Source organism: Gigantopelta aegis, chromosome 4 (genome assembly GCF_016097555.1).
Source record: "Gigantopelta aegis isolate Gae_Host chromosome 4, Gae_host_genome, whole genome shotgun sequence".
NCBI classification, from domain to species: domain Eukaryota; kingdom Metazoa; phylum Mollusca; class Gastropoda; order Neomphalida; family Peltospiridae; genus Gigantopelta; species Gigantopelta aegis.
In genome coordinates this window covers 32,343,798-32,362,381 of record NC_054702.1, presented here as the reverse complement: position 1 = coordinate 32,362,381, position 18,584 = coordinate 32,343,798, and the positions used below count along the sequence as shown (strand labels likewise).

The following is an 18,584-nucleotide window of genomic DNA, read 5'->3' as shown; positions in this document are numbered from 1 at the left end:
AAGTTTCATTTCTGTCCTTCCATCTGTCTGGCCTTCCTTCTCTCTGTCTGGCCTTCCATCTGTCTGTCTGGCCTTCCATCTGTCTGTCTGGCCTTCCATCTGTCTGTCTGGCCTTCCTTCTGTCTGTCTGGCCTTCCATCTGTCTGGCCTTCCTTCTGTCTGTCTTTCCGTCTGTCTATCAGTATGTCCCACATACAGTTTTCTGGACTTTTTTGGAATGCTTCCAGATATTGAGCTGAAATTACCTGTATAGCTTTACCATGTACTGTTACAAACAAAATGTGACTTTCATGACGATTTACACTATTTTCACAGAGTTATGGCCCTTTAACATAGGAGATACAAATTGTTGGGTCCAAATTTGACCTCAGTGGTGTTGTGGTAAGCCATTGGACATAAGACTGGTAGGTATAGGGTTCGCAGCCTGGTACTTGCTCCCAGCCAGAGCGAGTTTTAACAACCCACTGAGTAGGTGTAAGACCACTACACCCTCTTCATCAGTCTTCTCTCTCACTAACCACTAACAACTAACCCTCTGTCCTGGACAGACAGCCCAGCTAGCTGAGGTGTGTGCCCAGGAGAGCGTGTTTGAACCTTAATTGGATATCAGCATGAAAATAATTGAAATGAAATGAATGTTGGGCCCTATAAGGGACATGTATTACTTTAGTAGTATTCTCAGAATGCTTGTTAATTTACAATAAATACAGATGTTTATAAATAGCCTGGAGTGAGATCTAGCTCATTCGGCAAGAGTGCTCGCCTGAAGTGCTTTGGTTGTAGGATCAAACCTCCTCAGTGGACCCATTCTTTGATTAACTTTTTCCTGTCCCACTGTCCCAACCAGTGCTCTATGACTAGCATGTATCAAAGGCAATGGTATATGCTGTCATGTCTGTGGGAAAATGCATACAAAAGATCCCTTACTAGTGGGGGGGGGGGGGGAAGTAGCGGGTGTTCTATAAGACTATATGAATTATTAAACATTTGATATATAATAGCCAGTGATTTTTAAATTAATGTGCTCTAGTGCGGTAATTAAGAAAAGGAAATGAAGAAAAAAATGTATAGCCACAATAACAAGTCTTATTTTGTCCACATTTAAGACTTACAAGGATCACCAAATCAAAATTATATTCTTAAAAATGTGGATATTTCAGAATTATGAGGCTTACCTATAAAAATAGGGATAGTATTTTACAATCATGATTAGTGTCATGGTATCATATCTGGAAAATATATTATTCATGCTATAAAAAAGAAAAGAAAAAAGGTTTACCCTTTGTGGCAAAAGTGTTTTGCAATTTAAAACCAAATCCATACCACTAGTGTGTCATGGCTTTCTTTAATGGTTTTCTTGTCTGATAAACATTTATCTATAGAAAAGTCTTTATGAATGGTTTTCATTGACGTATGAGTTGGCAAATATTCTACTTTTTATCATTCACAATTGTCCTGTCTTGTGTAGGTCAAGATTAAACATTGACATATGCTGTTGTGCTGTTACACGAGAAAACATGTTTGTTTATCAAGCTATGTGTATTTATCTGCCAGTATTTCAACATTTATAGAATGAGAAACTGGGTTAATTAATTTTAATTTTAAAGTTGGTATAAATATAAACAGTGAACTTTTTTTTTTTTTTTTCAATGCAGCCATAGTCTGTTGATCATATAGGAACATGTATCAGTAAATGTAGAATTAGAATTTTTTTTTATAATTATGTGTACCAGTAATATTAATAATAATTTTTTTTTTTAAATCATCTATCACTCCCAAAAAAATGAAGGAAGGAAATGTTTTATTTAACGATAAACTCAACACATTTTATTTACAGTTATATGACATCAGACATATGGTTAAGGACCACACAGATACTGAGAAAGGAAAACAGCTGTTGACACTTCATGAACTACTCTTTTTGTGTAGCAGCAAGGGATCTTTTATATGCACCATCCCACAGACAGGATAGCACATACCACAGTCTTTGTTACAATAGCTGTGGATCACTGGCTGGAATGAGAAATAGCCCAATGGGTCTACCGACTGGTATCGATCCTAGACTGACTGCACATCAAGCGAACACTTTACCATTGGGCTACGTCCCGCCCCACCCTCCGCCCCCCCACCCCCCACCCCAAACAATGACTGCATTGAAAACCTATATATAAACATTGTGTTTCATTTAAATGAAATGATGGGAGTTATAGGAAAAAACTGAAAGCTTATTTGACATTTTACTCAACATGGGTTTCCTGTTTATGTATATACTAAGGTAAAAAGGTTTAGCAATTTGGTACTAATGCATTGTGCTTTAACTCAGCCCCTCCCCCCAAAGATGCATGTACATTCAGTGATGTGTAAGTTACACATTTCATTTTGTACTAAAAATCTCTTAATACTTATACTGACAAATGATGCATCAGTTAAATCCAGTGTCTGATTTCTCTTTGAAAGTTCACAAGTTCTCTTTTATTTAAGCACATTTACCAAATTAATTATTAAACTCTTTTGTCTTAGTGTATAATTCCATTGTTCTACAGTTAATTACATGGAGGTGGTGACATAACAAATATCCCTTGATGTTGTTTGGCAGGAATATCTTTTGGAGGACAATGACACTCTAAACCCAGTGTTGTGATATCAATATGCAGGGTTTAAATATTTTGATTGACCCTGTGTTATAATATCCACATGCAGGGTTTTAAAATATTTCGATTGACCCAGTGTCATAATAAGCACATTCAGGGATTAAAATATTTCGATTGACCCAGTGTCATAATAAGCACATGCAGAGTTTGAAGTACATTCATTGACCCAGTGATGTAACAACCATATTTGTTTGTTTTATTTCACAACACCTCTAGAGCACATTGATTTATTAATCAGCTATTGGATATCAAACATATGGTCATTTTGACACAGTCATAAAGAGGAAACCTGCTACATTTTTCCATTAGTAACAAGGGATATTTTATATGCACCATCCCACAGACAGGATAGCACATACCATGGCCTTTGATATACCAGTCATGGTGTAACCGTAAATAAAATCTGTTGAGTGCGTCGCTAAATAAAACATTTCTTTCTTTCTTTCATTTGTACCCTCCCTTAAAAGAAAAATCTTTGTATGGCTGTATAATAATCACATGGAACATATTAAATCCCTAAATGGCCTGGGGGACTAGTCATTTAAATTATACACATCCTCAAAAATTTCTTCTTAGCTGAGCTGAGGGGGTGAGTGTTGAATTCTACCTCTGGTATGCTATACACCTAATAACTATATTTAAAAAACGGTTGAAATATCATTAAACAAATATTCCTTCTTTAGTTTTAATCATCCGTCCGTCTTCATTTTGACCCTCTGACATCTTCTTATGACATCTTCATATAAAAAACCAGTCTTTATTTAGCCATAGTTTATAATAAACAGGCTGAAATATCATTAAACAACCATTCCTTCTTTAGTTTTAATCATCCCTCAGTCTTCATTTTGACCCTCTGACATCTTCTTATGACATCTTCATATAAAAAACCAGTCTTTATTTAGCCATAGTTTATAATAAACAGGCTGAAATATCATTAAACAACCATTCCTTCTTTAGTTTTAATCATCCCTCAGTCTTCATTTTGACCCGCTGACATCTTCTTATGACATCTTCATATAAAAAACCAGTCTTTATTTAGCCATAGTTTATAATAAACAGGCTGAAATATAATTAAACAACCATTCCTTCTTTAGTTTTAATCATCCCTCAGTCTTCATTTTGACCCTCTGACATCTTCTTATGACATCTTCATATAAAAAACCAGTCTTTATTTAGCCATAGTTTATAATAAACAGGCTGAAATATCATTAAACAACCATTCCTTCTTTAGTTTTAATCATCCGTCCGTCTTCATTTTGACCCTCTGACATCTTCTTATGACATCTTCATATAAAAAACCAGTCTTTATTTAGCTATAATTTATAATAAACAGGCTGAAATATCATTAAACAACCATTCCTTCTTTAGTTTTAATCATCCGTCCGTCTTCATTTTGACCCTCTGACATCTTCTTATGACATCTTCATATAAAAAACCAGTCTTTATTTAGCCATAGTTTATAATAAACAGGCTGAAATATCATTAAACAACCATTCCTTCTTTAGTTTTAATCATCCGTCCGTCTTCATTTTGACCCTGGAGGCGAGATGTAGCCCAGTGGTAAAGTGCTTGCTCAATGCACAGTCGGTCTAGGATCGATCCCCATTGGTGGACCCATTGGGCTAGTTCTCATTCCAGCCAGTGCACCATGACTGGTATATCAAAGGCTGTGGTATGTACTACCCTGTCTGTGGGATGGTGCATATAAAAGATCCCTTGCTGCAAATCGAAAAGAGTAGCAGATGAAGTGACAACAGTAGGTTTTCTCTCTCAAAATCTGTCTGGTTCTTAACCATATGTCTGACGCCATATAACTGTAAATAACATGTGTTGAGTGCGTCGTTAAATAAAACATTTCTTTCTTTCTTTCATTTTGACCCTCTGACATCTTCATATAAAACAGTATTTATATATAGTGCTAATAGATCATTTTGTTTAAGATTATTTACTGCCTAACATCATGATTAATATATGAGATTTGAAATGTCAAGGTTGTCATTTATGTAATATCACACTGTTACGCCACCGACTCCAAATAAGAGCATTATCCATGCTAGCGTGACTAACGACCTGCCATTGCAATCCTGTACTTGCCAGCCTTAAATTACACAATTATCAAACAGTGTAAATTTACATACCAGTTTACGTGCTCCGTAAGCTTGTGTTAGTCAACTCAGTTTGTGTATGTGTGAACGTGTGTGTGTGGTGTGACTAATAAACTGCCATCGGTGATCATTACAATGCTGAATTACATAAATTCATGTTTCAAGTGATGATTATGAGTGTTACCATAAAGTCAATATATAGTCCTTCCCACAGGAAATGCCCTTTTTATGCTATGAAATTTACTACAAGCTATTTATTTCTGAGCAGATTGTTTTGTAACTTGCACACAAAAATGGTGGGGTTTTTTGTTTCTAAATCACTTTTACATTTCTTCTTACATCAAACCAAACTGAAATTATTAACGAAAAACACTTTTGTAAAAGGATGGGACAGATTTTAGTTGTAGTATTTTGGTTTGGATGCTGTATACCAGTATACATGTATGTATATCTAGTAATTAGTTGTGAAATTTTCCTGTTGTGGTAAACATATGATGTATACCCACCATTACCTCACACTGACTATTCAAGATTCTGGTATGTACTATCCTTTGTGGGAAATCAGCAGGTTTCCTCTCTGTCTCATCAACGCATTGGTGTCTGTCCTGGTTGGATGAGGTGGGATGTAGTTCAGTGGTAGAATGCTCACCTGTGGTGCGGTGGGTCGTAAGATTGATCACCCTTGATGGAGTAAGGTTTATTCCTGTCCTAACCTGTGTCTTGATCATGACTGGTACATCAAAGGCCTGTCTCTCTCTCTCTCTCTCTCTCTCTCTCTCTCTTGCTCTCTCTTGCTCTCTCTCTCTCTCTCTCTCTCTCTCTCTCTCTCTCTCTCTCTCTCTCTCTCTCTCTCTCTCTCTCTCTCTCTCTCCAAAACATGAAACATGCTTCTTCTTTCATATATAGGAGGATTGCATCGCCATAAGACTATGGGTGCTTCCTATTTTGAATATAGGAGAATTGCCAATCTGCAAGACTAAGAGTGTACTTCGTGAATAAGAGGACTGCCACTCTACAAGTGTTTGTGCATTCACCTTTGTTGACTAGCCGATGTGTATTTTTGTGCTGGGGTGTCATTAAACATTCATTCATTCATTCTTCATTTATAAGAAGACTGCCACTCTGCAAGATGAAGAATGCCTTTTATTTCGTTTGTAGGAGTTATTCTACTCCTAAAAAAAAATATACACGTGTACAAGACAAATCTCAGTGCATATTTAGACAGATAGATAGAGAGACTATACTATCTATCTCTATCTCTCTCTCTCTCTCTCTGTCTCTCTCTCTCTCTCTCTCTCTTTCTCTTTCTCTTTCTCTTTCTCCTTCTCTTTCTCCTTCTCCTTCTCCTTCTCTTTCTCCTTCTCTTTCTCCTTCTCCTTCTCCTTCTCCTTCTCCCTCCCCCCCCCCAGTGTCAAAATAACCATATGCATTGGATAATAATGCTAGGTTCAGACCACCAACTGTCAACAGAATTGGCCAACTTGACAGTCGTGTTGTAATTTTCCCCACTCCCAATGTTTGAAACATTACACAAGGCTGCCGCAGAGTATGATTCTTAACGTTAAGTAAATCCATGAAAGGAGTTTTGATCATTGATTTAACAAAGAGTTGTTATGTTAAATTACAAAACATTTTTGTAAAACATAAATGAAGGTATGTAATAAATACAGAACTTCACATATGTTGTTTTCGCTTCCTATATATTGCTCTCGTTTATTTTGTGAAAGAACATACCACTTGACCGCTACGCAGTCTCATGCTATATATTGCGCAAAATAAACTTGTGCAATAAATAGGAAGCGAAAACAACATATGTGAAGTTCTGTATATTTATTACGTAATTTTAGTCAACGAAAAGGATCTGTTAGACATAAATATGTTGCAATAGAAATAGACTCAGGACACAGGACAGTCCCTTTAAATATGAAATTGTTTATTTAGATTTACATGTAGGTGTGTCATTACCCGACATCAACAAGGACGCAATAAGCCGATAACTCTGATCTGAGTCTGCCAGATCACTTTGTTTGATAGTACACCATTGGCCAGAGTTGTTTCTAACACTTGACAGCATTTCGCGCATATCCCAGTGTGTTGGTCAAACAATGCGTTGGGGTCATGGACCACACTAAGTTGTAAACAACTGAATGGGGAATTGCGTTGTTCATGGGCTTGTGGTTTATTCCTGCCATATCATGCATGTTGACCACTTGGAATCAGTCCAGATACATTAGCTCAGTGATGACAGAGTTGAGAAGATAATACACATCTAAATATACATGCATTTGTTAGTCGATCTGTTGGATTGTGTTGTTTTCGGGAAGATTCACTTGTGGTTTTTTCATTAGTACTGTTTCTGGCAGTACATGGGATTAAGTTCCAATGGAAACTTTGGCAGGTTATTTTATGCCTGAGGTATGATAATAAAAAAAATATAATTATGTGGTTTTGTATTTTAAAAAAATGTTTTAAATAATTTGTTGGATATTATACACAGAATAATAAACAAGTTATGTATTATTATTATTAAGTTTATGTCTTGACTGAAACAAATTTCAGGTGTCACAAACGAAATATTTAGTACCATAACATTTTGTTTTGTTCACTTTCCAAGTAATTGTTAAAACCAAAGTTATGTTTATTCAGCTATAAGAAATTTAAAGCATCTCAAAGTATCATCAGAATAGCTTTGGGCACATGTGAACAATTTTTAGTTTTATATATTCCTTATTTATTTTCCAACCATTATCAGAAGAGCATCATATAAATTATAATAGGACATTGAAAAATCAGTCTTGTTTCCCATGGATGGTTCAGTGAATTTGTATTAGAATATTTCAAGCATTCCTAACAAAAATGTGTTTTATCTTGTTGACGATGTGAGGTGATAATCTCTACTTGTATGACACACTGTGTTGTGTACACCTGTGTTTGGGGAGGACTCCTTCGTCATAGGTGGGAAGTTGGGAACGTACGGCTAATGTTATTTTCCACTGACCTGGAACTCGTCTGTGTTCCACCAAACTGTGGCCAGTGTAACCACTCGTCATTGTAGTCATTAGATGAGTAACTTACAGTACATGAAAGAGACTGGTGTACAGTGACATGTATACAGAGAATAAATAGTTAATGACGTCGGATATCGGCTTTATCTTGTGAAGGTCAGAATGGGAAATTCTGCGAGGCTCTGTTGAGCAAAATTTCTTATTCGGCCTGAATCTGACTTCATTAACTAGTTACTATCTTTACATTGTATCCTGCAGACCATACAAATTAAGGGGAAAAGCTATTATTTCTGTTATTTGAGCCACATTGCATGAAATGAGCGATTTCATAATGTAGCTATGCTGTGTGACTTCAAAAGTCATATTCTGCTAGTAGTGTGATGGCAGTAGGTTTTTAATTTCTTCTCTCTCCCTTAACCAAGAGTCAAAATAATGGTATACTAATCAACAAATAGTTTATAATGATCCAAGGTATCATTAAAATATCCCTTTCCATATAATTATGTCAGAAACAATTTCACACACAGAACATTCAGTCCAAATAGATTTTGAGTGGAAGCTAAAACTGATTCAGAAACTTTATTACTTGATCCTTTCTCAATTCAGATTTGAACTATAAATCATGATTAAACTTGAAATCAGGTTTAACTTTTCATCTTTAAAATACCAAAATATTCAGGACTAGAAAATGTATCAGCTATCAAGTTGATTAGCATATCGGTTGTGCTAGCACTAGGTAAGTATGAATAATAATAATACAAATTAGAATTTGTTTTGTAATTAACATGATTTTTCTTCTTCTTCTTCAGTTGCGGGGTGGGATGGATCTGACCCTGAATGAGCTGCTGGAGATTGAGATTCTAATTAATATGATATGTCTTTTTCTTCAGTTGCCGGGTGGGATGGACCTGACCCTGAACGAGCTGCAGGAGATGGCTGCTCGACAGCAGCAGCAGATCGAGAGCCAGCAGCAGATGCTGGTTGCCAAGGAGCAGCGCCTCAAGTACCTGAAGCACCAGGAGCAGAGACACACACAGCTGTCGTCAGAGCAGGACCGGCTGCGCAGGCTCCGGGACAAGGTGGACACCCAGGAGCTGAAGCTGAAGAAACTGAGAGCTCTCCGCGGTCAGGTGGAGCAGCACAAGACGGCAAACGGAAACCTCAGTATGTTGTTGTTGTGTTGAGTTATTCTCTGGTTAAAGATACAGGGGCCTATCACATCATTGTAGAGTATTCCTGTCTAAAATAGTTTCTTGCTTGAAATATGGTATTCTTTTCACATCCCCTTTATGTGAAATTTGTTTCTGAAAGTATATTAATTATGGAAAGAAATAAGGGATCACATAAATGGTAACAGCAAAGAGTAGCTGCAACTAAAACCCTTGTCTATAGACTCGGGAAGTTTCCGAAGTTCAGTCCCACATTACTGACATTCAGTCCTAAATTACTGACATTCTGTCCTACATTACTGACATTCAGTCCTACATTACTGACATTCAGTCTCACATTACTGACATTCAGTCCCACATTACTGACATTCAGTCCCACATTACTGACATTCAGTCTTACATTACTGACATTCAGTCCCACATTACGTCTTTGTATGTTATACCAACATTTTTATGCTAGTAATAAATTTGATCTATAAATTTGTCCAGTACTTCACAAACCCAAAGTTGTTGCTTTTTATGTCATCTGGAGATAGGTAATTGGTTATGTTTGTGAATCAGTTGAAATGGTTGAATTGTTGAACTTCATGACACAGAATGAAAAATGTTACATTTTTTAAATGTTTTCTTTAAGACACTCTTGAACTTCATTAGACATTACAACAACTCGGAATATATGCCATATTTTTAGAGGTTTTTGTGTATCATTATTGACACTTTTTTATGTGCAGGAGATTCTTCGTAATGTCCAGCAGGTGAAATTTTCATTTCTCAACATAATCCGGGAGTAATCACAGCCCTGAGTATGAATAAGTGTCTTCAGTAATGCTGATTTATAACCTATGTTATTCAATATGTCAAATTGAACTTTATAAACATTAAGCAGAATAAGATGTCTAGTTTCATCCCTCCGATTAATGTAACAAGAGCGTACATACAGGTCCTTCATATATTAAAGTCTGCTGAAGGACATTGCTCCAGGAAGGTAATCCATGTAGAGAAAAAACATCCTGTTGGTCTTTTGTACTTACAAGGTACATGAAATATGTGGTCTTGCCGGATGTTTGGTTTCAGATTGTGACATTATAAAGAGTTTTTGCGTGTCAGAAATGCATTAATCAACAAATCTTTGTGTTCAGAATTTATCAGGTGTAAATTGCTATAGCTGTTTTTCATACACCATGTCATAACTGACTTGCAGTACTGAATATAAGTTTTTTATGTGGTTAACATTACATTATGATTTCAAATGGCCTCAAAAGTTGATATGTAAAATGAATGTAAAACAAAATGTTAAATTTTAAATGTATAATAAGTAGTTAACTGTTTTTTCCCTGTTGCCAAAAAATAAAAAGCGAAAATAAAAAATGATATGTTTTTAACACCTGTTATGATTTGATTATTAACAATAATTTGCCTGATCTTCATTAACACTATGCTATAAATAAATTATTATGTTTCCTATAACCAGTATTCTGACTGAAAGCAGAACTGACATTGGATATATTTCTGAGTAATAACTCACATTTGTCTGGTCTGAAACTATGGATAACATTTAAAAAAAAAAATTGACAACTACACAACAGGTCTTAATATTTCTTCGTAAAATAAATCAAATTGTTCCCTTTCAATTAAGACACATGTGTTATAAAATTAATATTATCCAATAAACAATTTCAATAATAATTTTGACGTCGTCATACTAGTTACACATCAAGTATTAAAAACCAGCATTTATGCTTGACATCATACAAATTACGCATATACAATTATTAAACACTGTAACATATTACTGAATGTTAGCTGTTTGATATCAATAGCTGCATGAATGTAGTAAATCCATCAGTTGTCAGAATGTATGATGGCCTTCAATACACTGGATAACATTACAGCATGGTGTCACATGAATGTGGAACATTTCAGATTCGGAACTGGATTCTGTGAAGGCACTCTTCAATGAAAAAGAGAAGGAACTGTCTATGGCCGTGGCGCGAGTTGAACACCTGACGAAGCAGCTGGAGGAAATACAGAAAGGCAAGATCAATGGGATAAACGGTGAAACTCAGTCAGCCGCTGTCGCCGAGCTGGAGAAACTGAGGAAGGAGCTGGTGGTACGTAATCTCCTCCTCAGAACTGATTTATGGAGGGAACATATGAGTTGTAGTGAAGTGGATCTCCTCTGTGTATATGCATATTTCTTCTGTACTATGGAAGAAATATGCATATACAGAGGAGATACACTTATACAAAGGGAAGACAAATATTCAGAAGGAATATACTTGTATAGAATGTATATATCTGGAGGGAATACACTTATACAGAAGGAATACTGATGTACAGAGGGAATTTACATGTACGAGGGAATTTACATGTACAGAGGGAATACATATTTACCAATGAAATACATGTACAGAAAAAAAATGTGCCCTCAACGCCTACTTTTTGAAAGAAGATTAATTTTATGAGAGTTAAACATTTCCTAAAAAAAAAATCCATATCTCCCCATTCTCTTGCCATTGATTTATGTTTTCTGTAAATTATTATTACCTATATGTAATTAACATATAAAATGGACAACTTTTACAGTTGAGAAAATAAAAATTAAAAGATTTTATGAAATATTTATTTGAAATTTTTAGTTTTAGTTTTTTCAAGTACGTTATAGTTGGAAACACAGAAATTGAAAGATTTTAAAAATAAATATTTCTTTGAAATATTTCAGTCGCGCAACAAACTGAATGACGAACAAAGCAACAAACTGTCAGCTCAGCGAGAACTCTTGTTTCACAAGAAAGACGAGGCCAGCAAGATGGATGTGCGGATACAGGAACTACAACAACGAATCAAGAAACGCCGATCACAGCAGAACGAACACGCCCAACAGAACAAAAACATCCTCAACCAGAACAAATACCCGGGCCGACCCCCGGGAACCAACATAGCCGCCGTCGAACCATACGTCCAGCAGGTTATCAAAGACACGACCCAGGATGATTTGTGTAAAAACGCTGGCTTCATGAAGAAAGATCCAAAATATCAGTCTCTTCCTTCCAATACAAAGTTTACTGGAGACAAAAACAGTGTGAGCGAACCGAGCAAAGAGTTGAACAATAACGAGAGGACTGAGGATAAACAGTTGCCCAGTGGGGTACACAGTGATTTCTATCGGAGGAAACACGATCTGAATGGTCCGAAGTCTGGCCCGTCCATGAATGGACCGTTATCGGCCGACAGTCAAGGTGGTAAGATTCAGAATGGAGACCAGAGCGCAGCTTTCGGTCAGGAGAACAAAGTGTCTAGTGCTAATAGTCAAGGACCTCCTAAGTTTAACGTGACAAACATTGCAAAGTACGCCCCCAGGCCCTTTGGAAGCACATACAGTACAACGGTGCTGGCAGGAAGGCTGCCAGGACAATCGCTACAGCAACCGGTCATTAACATCACGGAGGAAGAGAGGCAGGCTGGTAGTGGCCAGAGCTCTCCAGCTTCTAGTGACAGTTCTCAGAACTCGCCAAACAGCAGAGGTAATGCTGGGTTGTCAAATGGTGGACAGCTCTTGCCGTCTGCCACAAGTAAGCAGAAGCCGTCTCCACCCATTAGAAATTCCAGCAACCAGCCTCCAGGGTCAGCAGCACCAGCTCAGAAAGGTCCTGGTGGTTCTTCAGTTCCAGGAAAGGGTCTTCTTAAAGGTGATGGTCCTCAAAACATTCCATACAGTCAGCCAAAGCCTGGACAGCCAGTGTCTGCTTCTTTTGTATTTTCTAAAAAAGGCGTCCAGACACTGGTGTCAGAAAGTAAGATGTCTCCTTCGAATGTGGCACATTCCTCCTCTAAAGATTCTCCACAGAATGGCACCGACTCTCAACAAGGTGATGTTACAGATGGCAGGTTTTCTTTTGACTCTCCCGTTGCGGAGAAGCCTCAGCTGCAGGCTCATTCGACCCCAGTCACGAGTTCTAACAGTGGCAGTACAACGGCGGTGTCTCAGGCTGGGGTTTCAAAAGGAATTCCAACTTACAGATACGCCACGAAAAATGCAATAATGAACACGTACATGGGTAAACTAGGCAGCTCAGCTTTGCAGAAATACCAAGCAAATATGCAAAAGTTGTATCAGAATGCAAATGTTCCTAAAGTTCAAACGGCAGAACAGCCAAAGCAGGATGAGAACAGTTTGCCTGGGAGCAGCTCCCCATCAGAAAACAGTGGTAGTTACAATGTGCCGACCGCTAGTCATGTTTCCGTGACCAAGGACAAAGATGGGGCTGGGTTCGAACAAAGGACTGCTTTCAACCAGCCGTCATCTTCTGCTCAAGGGGAAGGGGAAGGCACAGGTACGGACAGTCCAACGAGGACACACACTCATTTCGGACTGGTGGGATTGCCCCAATACCAGCACATAGCATCGGACAAAGGCAGTTACAAAGCCAACACGCCAAAGCAGGTGCGCAGACGACACTCGGATAGCGACAATGAGGACCTGCACAAGTATTTACGGGGAGGCTACGAGAAATATGCAGCCAATCAAAAAATAAGCAGTGGTCTTTCAAACTACCAGTCAAGTGCCTTTTCAAACTCTGAGCAGTCAGAAAATGGTGGCGGTAGTAGTGCTCAATCGGACAACAGCCAGACGGACGCTAACAGTGCCAGCGAGTCTTCCAAAGCTCAGCTTTCTCCACTACCCTCTCCTGAAGGGGTCGTGTTGAGGAAGAAGACCAATCTGAAAAGTAAAAAATCTAAAAAGGTCTCAAACCGAGTAAGTTTCGACCCTCTGGCTCTTCTGCTGGATGCATCTCTCGAGGGTGAACTTGACCTGGTTATGAGGACAGCCAAAGAGGTAGGTTTATTTTCTGCATTTTGTTTGGGTTTTTTGTTTGTTTGTTTATTTATGGTATTGTTCATGTAAATATTTAGAATGAGAGTTACACAGTTTCAGAAGAAATATTTCCATACAGTATTCATGTATAAGCTTTACCATAGTCCATATTGTAAGTTCTTCACCAATGTATAGACAGCTTGCAACAATGATCTCTGTGTGTGCTGTTCCTCACCATGGTGCAGGATTGATGCATTAAGCCACTATCCATTAGTGAACCTTTCTTTATTGGACGAATTACTATTGTGGTTATTTAAGTTCATGATCAAAATATTATTTCACACCTTTCACAGGTTTTTTTCCCCATGATAAGAGTATTTCCCTTTAATGTATATCTAAAAACAAATAGAGTTGAATTGCAAGAAATGTGTTTTTATTTATACAGTTGTTTTTTAAAGCATGTGTTTTTGCTTTGCAGTTTATCAGATATATGATTAGAAAATAAATTAAAAACTAAAAGACATGTAGAACCCTCAAACCCCGATTTCAGAAGAGAATGAAAAACACTTTCTTTTTTCTAATCCTAATTTTAATTTAGCTATGGTTTTGAAATCGATCATTGTGTTATTATAAAATTAAAAATCTATTGATATTATGATGAGTTTCTCTAATGACCTGTATTGTTATTATCAGGTAAAAGATGTCAGCACGCCCAATGACGAAGGTATCACTGCTCTCCACAACGCAATCTGTGCCGGCCACTATGAGATTGTCCACTTCCTCGTAGAGTTTGGTTGTGACGTTAATTCACCCGACAGTGATGGCTGGTAAGAAATAATGTAGTGTCCACGGTTTTCTTTATACGTTTCTCATCATAAATCCTCAGCAACAATAGGGATCATACACAAAGTACATATATATGGCAGGGGATTCGAAACATTGTGGTGAATTTGCATATGTCTTTGCATAAAGTCGTGGGTACTCGTGTTTTTATCACATCTAATTTCATGCTTTTCATTTAGATAATCTAACTATGTTATACTGAGGATCGAGAAAATTTTGTTGATAAGATAGTTTGACCACCATGAATAAACTGTCATTATTGTGGTAGGTATTTAACAATCTTTTCATAAATATTCCATGAGACTCATCTTTGGCACTAATGCATACATATGGCTGAGTGGGGGATCAAAGATTTCAATAGGCTTGCATACAAATGGGTATGGGAGTGAAGCAAAAGAAAATGATGTTTTGTGATGTATGTACTTTGTGTATGGTCCTATACTCTACATTTCACACCACAGAACTGTATAGTGATTGTATTCATTCATTTAGCATACAACTAATTTTTGTTTAACTTTCAGTTGTTGTTGACTACCATATTTGATGAAAAATTTACTCATGTATATGAATAAGCCCAACGGCATTTAAGAAATTAGGCCCTTATTTGTAAATAAGTCTCTCTTCCCCCCCCCCCCCCCCGTTTCTTGAGATATGGTACCTTATAGTCAACTAAGATAATTTATTAAAGTAAAGCCACTACACCCACTTCTGTCTGACTAACCACGACAATCATTAACCCACTGTTTTGCACAAACAGCCCAGATACTAGCTGATGTGCGTACCCAAGATAATGTGTTTGAACCTCAGTTGGATTATAAGCATAAAAATAAAGTTAAAAATAAATCAACAAATTGGAGAATAATCTAAAACACTACAACCCTTTAAAAAAAATCCCTCAGGTTTTCATTTAACTTAATATAAAGAACATACTACAGTTTTCGGGGGGGGGGGGGGTGTGGGTTTTTTACTTTATAATGAAGTTTGTTAATATGTTACTCATCATAGATCCCCAGCAACAATAGGGATCATACACAAAGTACATACACATAATGAGTCCACAAATATGATAATGAAGAAACTGAGGTTAAAATGAAGACTGGTATTGACTGTGTGTGTTTCAGGACTCCACTACACTGCGCGGCGTCGTGTAACAACCTGCCGATGGTGCGCTTCATCGTGGAGCACGGCGCATGCATCTTCGCGACCACGTACAGCGACCACGAGACGGCTGCCGAGAAGTGCGAGGAGGACGAGGACGGCTACGACGGGTGTTCTGACTACCTGTACAGTGAGTACCTCAATCACAACTAAGGCCCAAAACACACCATGTCTTGGTCTGGGTGTGGCGAGTGTGGCAGACACACCACATCTGTTGTAGTTTAATGTCGGACTGTAACGGTTACATGCTATCAATATATATTAATGTATTTATATCTTTAGATAAATTTACTTCTATAAACAATAAGTATGAGAAATCAAATGTTGATTAATATATACCTTTCCTGTTTTTATTAAAAGAACTGAAAAGAGTAAGGTTTGAACATTGTGCAGCTGCCAGAAAATACATAAGATGTTCTATGTTATGTTGCCAGATATGTAGTTCACGCCAAAACACAGACGCTGTGTGTTTGTCACATTCGATTCAATGAGTTTTATTTTTGGCTGGTACCATATTTATCAGACTCAGTCCCAGACCCAGATCCGGTTGTTTTGAGCCTTAGTGGTAAAGCATTGTTGGTCTAGGCTGATCCCTGTCTGTGGGCCCATTGGGCTATTGCTCCTTCCAGCCAGTACACTACGACTGGTATATCAAAGGCTATGGTTTGTGCTGTTCTGTCTGTGGGATGGTGCATATAAAAGATTCCTTGCTACTAAGGGAAAAATGTATCAGGTTTCCTCTCTAATAGTCTTATTCTAATTACCGTATTAGCACAACAACAATGCTGTAAGAGGATATACGGTCTGCCCATGCACAGGTTATGTCATACATCCGGCAAGGGGAGATAATTCTACAGTGTAGGTTATGGCATTGTTGTTGTACTAGTACTAAGTAAGTATGAATAAAAATGAAAAATAGAAGAAAAAAATTTCTAAGACTATGTATTTATAATAAATCAATGCACTCAAGTGGTGTTGTTAAACAAACTTTAACTTTAGATTGCTAGATCCTGCCCCCTGAACAAAGTCGTTAAGAGTGCTAGCCTGAAGGACTTTGGTCATAGGATCAAATCCCATTGCTGGATCCAAGCTCCGATTAGGTTTTTTCCCCATTGCAACCAATGCCCCATGACTGGTATGTACCAAAGGCCATGGTATGTGCATATATAGAAAAAATGTACAGCTTTCTTCAGAATGACCAAATGTTTGACCTCAATAGCTGTTGAATAATAAATCAATGTGTAGCGATGTTCAATGAGCTTAAGTCATAACTAGTTGGTTTGAGAAAGTGTTCTCTTTAGGGAGGGATATAGCCTGGTGTTAGAACACTCGCCCAAGGTACTTGGATTTTAGGATCAAATTACCTCTGAACCCATTTAGGGTTTTTCTCTTATTCCAGTCAATACCCCATGACTGGGTCAAAGGCCATTGTAAATGATGCACTATCTATGAAAATGCATCTTTAAAACATTACTTACTACCTTTTCAGTAGAAGTTAACTGCTAAATGATGTCAGTGTTTCCTTTTTCTCATTTGTTGAAATAATCTGTTTTAGAAATCAAATAGTCCTACTTTGAAATCTACTGATGCATGTCCATTAATGACATCACTATTTACTTGTACAGGTATTCAGGAGAAACTGGGAATTCTCAACAATGGTGAGGTGTACGCAGTGTTTGACTACAAGTCTCAGAACAAGGACGAGTTGACGGTTAAAATAAATGATAACGTTACCATTCTACGAAAAGGAGACGAGAAAGAGAAGGAATGGTGGTGGGCCAAGAAACTAGACCGAGAAGGATATGTTGCCAAGAATCTACTAGGGGTATGTATATATGTGTATATGACTATACACATGCATAACCCCACATACACCATCAGTTTTTATCCTTAACCTGACCTGTGACCTATGGGATTACCACCTATTCCATTAAACTGGTCCAAACATTCTTTTTTGCTGTTTCAGTTTGGATGTTTTCTTTTGCTTCTGCTTAATAATTTTTTATTTTTTTACATTTTACTTGATTAATTTTAAATCAAATTATTTTTATGAAATTCATTAAAAACGTTTTTAACATCTCCATTTATGGTATCCATAGATGGACATGTGAGCAACACCAAATCAGTTTATGGTACGTGAGGCATTTAATTATGAAGAATTCTTGTATTTCCTGTCTGCTATATGCTGACATGTGTTTACAGATATGCTAAACACAGAATAAAGTTTGTCCTTTGTGAGTTCTGTTCATAAGTTTAGATGAATATTGAGGGGGGGGGGGGGTTTCTTGTGAAACTAATCAGTTTTTTAACTGAAACACAAGTGATATAAAGATGATTTTGTCCATAATTAATACTATTCATTGACATGACTAGTACAACATGATGATTAGTGAATACAACCTGCCATAAACCGTATTCACATATTTGTGAAGTCCATTTTTAATGTGTGAGCTACGCGGAAAGCGTAAATGCGCTTTCCCATTTTGTCTTAAAAAATCCAAAAACATTATGTTCAATACTGTTGACTACACAAGGTTCATTTGCATGTTGTCACGGTTTCAAGTTTATGATGTGTGCCATATGTTATATGTTATAACCGGTTTAGATTTGATTTGTTAGCGTTGAATGCAATTTTTGGCAGTTCCAGGGGTTTCAAACAACAATTTTCCTTCAGGGGCCCTTGAACGGCCCCTGGACACCGGCCGCAGTAAGCTTTTTTGTTCCAGCCCCTCTGACATCCCTGTATACACTTAGGCAGAGTTTCTTGTTGACAGTTCAGCTAATTTTCTTAATTAAAATTCAGTTTGAGAGAGGATCAATTAAACTTTTCATTTCAC

General features: G+C 37.3%; 1 protein-coding gene across 3 annotated transcripts in view; it reads left to right on the top strand.

Moving 5' to 3' along the window:
- Window positions 1–18,584, top strand: part of LOC121370395 (apoptosis-stimulating of p53 protein 1-like) — a 119,513-nt gene that overhangs the window by 98,118 nt on the left and 2,811 nt on the right. For all 3 annotated transcript variants that reach the window (XM_041495584.1, XM_041495587.1, XM_041495586.1), the window contains 6 exons: window positions 8,652–8,925; window positions 10,854–11,041; window positions 11,653–13,767; window positions 14,440–14,573; window positions 15,711–15,877; window positions 17,373–17,572. In XM_041495584.1, coding sequence (XP_041351518.1) covers window positions 8,652–8,925; window positions 10,854–11,041; window positions 11,653–13,767; window positions 14,440–14,573; window positions 15,711–15,877; window positions 17,373–17,572 — 3,078 coding nt within the window. The remainder of the gene's footprint in view (window positions 1–8,651; window positions 8,926–10,853; window positions 11,042–11,652; window positions 13,768–14,439; window positions 14,574–15,710; window positions 15,878–17,372; window positions 17,573–18,584) is intronic.